Here is an 8537-nt window from a genome sequence, read left to right on the forward strand (position 1 = left end):
TTCAGAATACTGGAAAGAAAACATCCTAATTACACTTTTAGTTGTATATTTTACTACTATTAATTTCCCACTAAATTCACAAAAAAATTACCATCAGATGATACCTCATTTACATATTTAAACAAAATATATTAGAAAACTTGTAATACAAAATTAATTGTTTTAATTGTATTCAATTTAATTCAATTTATTTTGTATAGCCCAAAATCACTAATTACTAAATTATCCTCAGAGGGCTTTACAATCTGTACGACATCCCCTGACCTCACATCAAACTAACTTAAGGGGAGCAAAGAGGAAGAAGCCTTCAGGAGAGCAACAGAGGAGGATCCTCATCAGGATGGGCAGAAGCAATAGATGTCATGTGACCAGAATGAACAACGTAACAGAGTTACAGCACATTACATGAATATGATTATTATTATAACTACCAAAAATAGCAGCAACAGTGGATATAGTAGAATAATAATGATAATAAAAGCAGTAATGTTTTTTTTAAATTAATGTCAGTAATCAATCATGGTGATATATAATAGTACAAAACGTTCTGACCCTCTTCACCTGTAGAGTCTTCATCATGATGTCATGTAACTAAACTTCTCTTTAAAGGCCGCTTTCTCTTATGAGTTTTTTCTCAGACTGATCAAGAAATCTCCACTTATTAGTTACTTATTACTTATAGTCTGAAGCTTCATGCAGAGGGGTTTGTTCATAAATTATTCACAGGAACATTTTATTTAAAAAAACATGGTGGACATTTTGTTTTATGTCTGTTGACAGTATCTTCTGATTTATGAAGTAATAAAAAGAGATATCCAAAATTCCCTCTGTTAAAAACCTTTCACTAATATGTCAACAAAACATGTTGAACCTGCTTTATCCAACGTTCAGATTCCTGTTGTGGAAATGCATGAAAATTACTGCATATAATAAAACTTGTAACATAATAAATACTAATCGTGATGTGAGTGATCAACTGGGGAAGTTTCATGGTGACATATTGGTTAATTTTCTTCTAACCTGTTCACCTGTAGTGTGACATAGAAACACACCAAGGCATGCACGAGGAAGGACACACACACACACACACACACACACACACACACACACACACACACACACACACACACACACACACACACCTGTGCAAACAGTCGGCTCCTCTCGCAGCCCTTGTTTCGACAGTGCCGATACGGGGCTCATAATGGCGTTTGGCGTGCCGGTCACAGGGAACCATGTGACCTCATCCACTCCCCTGGCCTGCTGCTCCAGGGTGGGAAGAAAAGCGGTTGACCGATGTGGTTTTGGGCCTCCTTATCAGACAGGATGTGATGCTTTCCCACGGTCTCTGCAGGTAGGAACTCGAGCTGAACCTAAACGAGCTGATGAAGCTTCCGTATAGAGACAACATATGCTGCAGCAAAGTATAATGGGAGCGCTGATGAATTATGTATCTGGGGACGACAGCCGCTTTGGGTGATGACTAATGGAGAGAATTAGATCTGCAGATCCCGGAGCTGTAATAGAAGAGTGCTACTGTAACACTGAGGAAACCACGTCTGTACGGAAAACATCATGTGATGGTCACATGTGCTGCAACGTGTGAATACGAGCGTGCTGATTGGCTGCTGGATTAATGCCATGCGCCTCTGCCAGGAAGTGTCATATTTATGACACATGTAGAGGTGAATGTGTTTCCTTGATTAAAGCTGAAATAGTTGTTCTGTAAAAGAGCAGCAGGACTTTAGAGAGAACTGGAGGTTAACGGAGAGACGACAGACACGAACATTTGGTTTCATGCTGCTCGTCTGTCTGCGTCTGTACATTTCTCCTAAACGCACCAAAGGTTACCATCAGCTAATGTCTCATTTGCATATTTAAACATAATATTTCAGAAAACTTTTACGACAGAAATGATTGTCCTAGTGTAAGTATTATTATTTATTTCACTCTATTCATCTGTAGTTTCATTTTACAAACCAGATCTTTTTAATTCTTTAAATCAGACTAAACCTCTTCAGCAGCTTTTGCATCCACAGACTTTCCATTTTCATTCCTAAAAATATTCTGAAGCTTTTTAGATATTATTCACAGACAATTCAACATTGCATTACTAAAAACATGGTGAAATTAGATTGGAAATTAGAGTGATACAAAGATAAATAAAAAAACTCCTGAGTGAAAACCTTTGACAAAAGACCTCCGGTTGAAATGTGATGTTTTCATAAAAGGCTGCGTCTCCTCCCACCAGCAAACCACCATATCTCTCATTGTATCAGGAAGGTCCAACTGTCAACTGTTCACCTGTGCCGTGACACATTTCTTCATTATTATTTTTACACACACGCACACACACACACACACGCGCGCACACACGCACACACACACACACACACACACACACACACACACACACACACACACACACAGTGGTGCTTGTCAAGGAGCGAGGCCCGGCTCCTGACTGTGGACTATAAACACACACAGGTGGCGGCTCGTCCTCAGATGGTCACGCTGTCTGAGGGGCGCCTCTCCACCTCCCTTCTCTCCACCTCCCTTCTCTCCACCTCCCTTCTCTCCACCTCCCTTCTCTCCACCTCCCTTCTCTCCACCTCCCTTCTCTCCACCTCCCTTCTCTCCACCTCTCCTTCTCTCCACCTCCCTTCTCTCCACCTCCCTTCTCTCCACCTCCCTTCTCTCCACCTCTCCGTCTCTCCGTCTCTCCGTCTCTCTCATCCATTAATACTGTTATTAATGACAGCTGTCATTATTAAAGAAATGGTGATTAGGAGACATTTCAGAATAATTTGCATTTGGAAATCATGAAAATATTTGAACAAGAATGTTGAGGATTTATGAAGATGGATTTAGCTTTTTTGGGGCCTTCCAGACACTTGAAAAGCTTCATAAACCATCAATATTATAATATAAATCAGTCTTTTGTTTTTTAATCTTTGAAACGTTCAACAGCTCCAGCTGTTTCGACTCGAACTCTCCCATAAAGCCGATGAGGCCTCAAGTAAAAGTGTGCATCCGATTCTCAGTTGGATTTCCCACATTAACCCTCCTCATTCATTCATTCATCCCACATGCTGCTGCTGTATGTGGCTGAAGCTGCTCACATTGTACTGAAGGTAGGAAGTTAATAGCACTCCGTCCATTTTATAATTGCTGCATTATTAACATTATTATTATTTAAACCAAAGAAGAGGAAATACATAATTGGCAGTTTGCTGTCGGGAAAATATGAAAAACAATTTAGCTCATATTGGACTTCTTGGCTGTCACTTATATTTCTGCAGTCCTGAGCTTGGACTTTAATCTGCAGGAGAGGATTCTGCGGCTGAAACCTCCGGAGCTTCTCCTTCAGACCTCATCTGACAGCTTCTTTAAATCGTTTTTTTTTTTACTTGCTTTTTGTAACTTTGTTTGATTAGTTCAATGTGTTTCTGGCTTTGGGGCAACGCTTTATCATTTTGAAAGGTGATACAAATAAAGATGGATTTAATTAAAGGCCACAAAACAAAAGGCTTCATCCCTAAATCCTGTCGAACCGGTTCCAGGACCTGGAGGACCGTCTTCATCACATTTACTTTCCATGAAACTCTCATGCTACTTCATGGTCCTTTGGAGAAGAGATAGGCGACACAAATATTTCATAACTCAATACCATAACGATACTTTTTGTAACAGATTAAATGATCCCGACAATTTCTTAGACTTTTGTTTTTCAAAAATAATGGTCATATTTAAAAGAATAAAAGACCATTACAGACAAATCCCTTGACACATACAGCCATAACTATATGTATATTGATTCAATTAAGACCCTGCTTATAACTTTCTGGGTGTGTTGTTCTGAAATGTTCCCAGAGATTACTCGTGGTGCTTTGTGGCGCTTAGTTGTCACAACCAACATTCTGTCTGATGTCCCATTCACTCGAAGCGTCGGGCCTCTTCGGCCCCAACGTGATGCACGGAAACATTCAGAAGTCATGCAGCCACCCACGTTTGGATTTATATAAATATTGTATCGATATATTTGAAAGTAATCAGCTCGTGAGCATCACTCCGCCGCCCTCCTCTTCCTCGTTTGCTTTGGCATGACAGCGTTTGGACATTAAAACCGAGACGGCCCTCGAGACAAAACTGGAGACGACACACAATTCTTCCTGGAAACTTTAATTGTTTTTGATAACTCCTCACAAGCCAGCGAAGGTCAAGTCAACAGTGCAGCTGACAGAAATGTACAAGTGTCCTCTCACACTGGCCGGAGGGTGTGAGGTAAAGTCGGCGTTCAATGTCACATGAAAAATAAAAGTTGTCTTTCTTTCTCTCTCTCTCTGCGTCATTTCACGTCTAGAGACTGTCTGGTTGTTGTCCAGAAGGAGTCAGTTAATGTTCACATATTTCATCAATTCATAACCAGAGTTGAATGATTTTCACGGCGTCAGTCATTAACTCCTCGAGGAGAAGCTGCGACCACACAGAGAAAAGGAACCGCTCTTTTGAAAGGTGTTGCGAAACAGCTCCAGAACAGAAGGCCGCAACGCTCAAGATTTCTTTTCTTTTTTTAACAAAGAGTGCAATGTAACAGAATCAATACAAAAGAAATCCAAATAAATCAGCAGAGCGAACCCGGCGCTCCAAGCGGGTCAAAGTCGTCATAGTTAATGAGTACAAAACAATTCAAGAGAAAGCCGGAGCCAGAGAACCATCAAAGGAACTTAAAGAACCACGTCTCCGCAGGGAGCCGACATGCTACATAGCAACTACTCCAGAACAAAAGGAAACACTGCAGAGTTATAACTGATATCATCGTGAGAGGACATTATCGGCAGAGCATAACATCCACGAAGAGACTCAAAAGGTCCAAACACCATATTTACATAACGACAAAAAAAGAAGAAGCTTTTAATAAAAATATCTTATAATTACAATAGTCTATTTTGAGCATATACGTCTTCCTTCCACATACTTTATAGAACATTTGTCTCTAGATATGTACATTCTTAATTGTCTCGAATGGGAAATCGTTCTTCTTTACAATATCAAACATTTACAGCTCGAGGGATGACGCCCTGTTCAACACAAATCATCTATTTGAAACAATAGATGTCCAAAACATGTACAACCTTTTTTTCTTCTTTTTTTTAGCAGTTTAGTAAAGCTTTAAACTGGAGTCCTTTTTAGTAATTCTTTTAGCACATTCACAGAGACTTATCATCGCCGATTCCACCACAGAGCTCTTCGGCGTGTCTGCGCTCTAATGGGAGAAGATTTCAAGTGACAGGTGAGGAGACCGGAGGCGTCTACACACTGACTCCCTTGTTCGATGGAACCAAACAAAACAAAAGAAAGCTGAAATGAGTGCTGATTTATATGGGTTGAACTCCTCCCGGCGTTTTATTAGTATTTTTTTCCCCAATCCCCTCGTGATCGGTGCCTCCAGTTGGGAGTCCCTGGTGAAGCTTTGTGGGCTTTGGAGCGGCTCTGTGCGGCCTACACACCTGTGGAGGGGGTGAATAGCGGGGTGGGAAGAGGAGGAAGAGGAGGAAGAGGAGGAGAGGGGGTGGTGAGACTGACTGGCGCCACCAACAAAACACAGGGCCATGCTTGATCAACAACCCAAAACAAACCAGGTCAAACAACAAGCGCACAGCTCCCACAAACACACACACACACACACACACACACACACACACACACACACACACACACACACACACACACACACACACACACACACACACACACACACACACACACACACTGAGCTTTTTAGGCCTTATCCAGGTGTGTTTAGACTCAATTTTATAAATCAGCAGCTTGAATGGGACTGAGAGGGACAGAGAGAGAGAGAGAGAGAAAGAGAGAGGAGTGTGTGTGTGTGTGTGTGTGTGTGTGTGTGTGTGTGTGTGTGAGAGAGAGAGAATGAAAGAGGGCAAGCTGAGGTTTTAACCCTCTCTCCTTGCTACATGGTGACAGTTATTGCGCAAACAGCACAGCTGCCTCTGAGGTTGTGTTCCTCATTATTTGTCCTCAGAGCTCTGAGAGTCTTACAGGCAATAACCAAGTTATTGTTGTGTTTCTACTGGGAGCCCTGGTTTAAAAAACTTCTGATTGTAAAATAAGAAAATAAATAAATAACACATTTCAAATAATAAAGAATGTAATTATAAGCCAACTCACCAGTGCAGTGTTTGTATCTCAGCGGCATAAAATAGAATCCTCCGGCTTTTTGACTATTGATGTTCTCTACAAGAAGAAGGAGGAGAAGGAGAAGAAAGAAAGGTGTCATTGGATACAGAATAAATCAAGATATTCCTTTAAAGGCAAAGGCCTCCAGCACGCAGAATAAATGATATGCAGCCGAGCGGCGCTATATCTCCTATAATAAATGCCCTTGTGAATAACAAATTGCCCTCATTGTGCGCAGTGGAGTGGGCTGCGGGCTGAGGCACTTCAGCAGCCCGGTGAGGTGGGCCTCTGACACGCTCTGCCATTATCATGCAAATTGCAAAAGCTCGCAATCAAGTGTGCAATGTTTTTTATTATTATTTTACGCACGATTTCTCAAGGTTGTGCTTTGAGGTGTGTGCTATTTTGATTATCCACACACACACACACACACACACACACACACACACACACACACACACACACACACACACACACACACACACACACACACACACACACACACGCACACACACAGGACAATGACACATAACGGGCATGACGCGCTTTGTCTGCCTGTCGTTGTACGGCGGGGTCTGACACGCAGAACAATCGGGGTCCCGATCGAGACCCCGATGGAAAGCGGAGGAGGTGCATTCTTACCGGGTGATGGTCGACGTTGAGCGCCGTCAGCGGCGTGCGGCTCGGGGTGGAGGCCGGGGGAGGGCAGCTCCCGGTCCCGGTCCGCTGTGGCTGCTGCTTGTGGAGCGATGGGTGCGTCTCCAGGGCCAGCTGCAGGTCCAGGATGTAGTCTATGACGTGCTGGAGGATCTCCACTTTGCTGACTTTCTTATCCTGCGGGATGGTGGGCACCAGGCGCTTCAGCCGGCTGTAGCAGTCGTTCATGTCGTACTGCAGGCAGAACAGGTCCTCCTCCTCCGGCCGGCAGCGGCCGATGTTCAGGCTCTGCTTCGACAGATAGTGCAGCGACAGCGGGCTGCCGCCGGAGGAGGAGTCCTTGGTGGGGGGGACCGGGGTAACAGCCTTCATCTCAGGGACACAGCGAGGGGGAGGAACAGGTCTCTGGTAGCGGGGAGGTGTAGAGACAAAAGCGACTGAGCAAACAGCTGCAATAAGCAAAGGGAATACAAAAAGGACCGAGAGGCGGAACCGTAGTCTTGTCAACACATCCCGCGGAGCCGCGCAGCTCCTCGTACTTCAGCAGCTCGGTGTGGAGGCAGCGAGCAGATCCCGACATTTATAGAGAGAGGGAGGCGCCAAGCCGACGGCTGACAGCGAGGAGAGGAGCCGGTCAATCACCGGCAGCCCGCTGCCCACCGACCCGACCGGGAGCCGAGGAAAGGGCGTGTCTCTTTTGCGCGCGCTGCGGTGGGCTGCCTGTTGGCAGGAGGCGTGTGTGTGTGTGTGTGTGTGTGTGTGTGTGTGTGTGTGTGTGTGTGTGTGTGTGTGTGTGTGAGAGAGAGAGAGAGCGAAGCGATTTAAAACAGTCAATTGCGCATTACCACCGCTGCACAAAGAAGAAGAAAAAAGTCTCGAGGATCTTTTACGTCCAGCCCTTGCAGGAGGTCTCTCTTGGACGATAATATATATATATATATATATATATATATATATATATATATATATATATATATATATATATATATATATATATATATATATATATATATTATTATTATTATTTTATTAACAGGCGAGGCCGATAACGTCGTGCCGCTGATGCGTAATTACGCGCGGCCTCGCGTGTATCGATCACGACCCTGTGACAGATGATCCAGAGATTAAAGTCGCTTTACCTTCAGAAATGAAATCACAACGACACCAGACAAACAATTTAACTCCTCACTAAATAAATAAAAATCTCTAAAAGTAGGTAATAATGATCACAATGATTTTAGGACATGCAGGACAGATGCGTAAATATCGGCTACATATTAATGCATATTATCACACGTGTGACTGCTCCATCTAATAGGCAGCAGATGCGATATGCAGTGCTTCATGGGAGAAAACGCGTTCTCGATGACATACTGTATAATTCCAGCTCACTATCATCTCGGATTGAATAAACTGTCGTTATGACTTCATATAACAAAACATTGTCGTTCTCGCAGCTCTAGGGGAGCCGGGACGGGCCAATCCGGCGGCGCAGCCTCCTCCAGCGGTGTGTTGTGCTCCTACATTCCTCCACCTCTCCTGGCCGCTCCTCCCGCCGTCCCGCCAGGTAGACGGCCTGGCGCCTCACGGACAGCTCCTCCATTCCTGCATTCACACACCCGGCTCCTCTGCTCTGCTCTCCCTTTTCTTTCTCTCTTTTCAGGAATGTTGCCAAGACA

General features: G+C 43.8%; 1 protein-coding gene across 1 annotated transcript; it reads right to left on the reverse strand.

Moving 5' to 3' along the window:
• Positions 1-4161: 4161 nt before the first annotated feature.
• Positions 4162-7230, reverse strand: id4 (inhibitor of DNA binding 4; the record flags this gene model as incomplete). The annotated part of the gene is made up of 3 exons (XM_079228200.1): positions 4162-5510; positions 6193-6258; positions 6844-7230. The coding sequence occupies 2 exons, from the start codon at positions 7228-7230 to the stop codon at positions 6211-6213; spliced, it is 435 nt and encodes a 144-aa protein (XP_079084326.1). The 3' UTR covers positions 4162-5510; positions 6193-6210.
• Between the last annotated feature and the right edge of the window lie 1307 nt (positions 7231-8537).

Source organism: Taurulus bubalis, assembly GCF_910589615.1.
Source record: "Taurulus bubalis genome assembly, chromosome: 12".
NCBI classification, from domain to species: Eukaryota; Metazoa; Chordata; class Actinopteri; order Perciformes; family Cottidae; genus Taurulus; species Taurulus bubalis.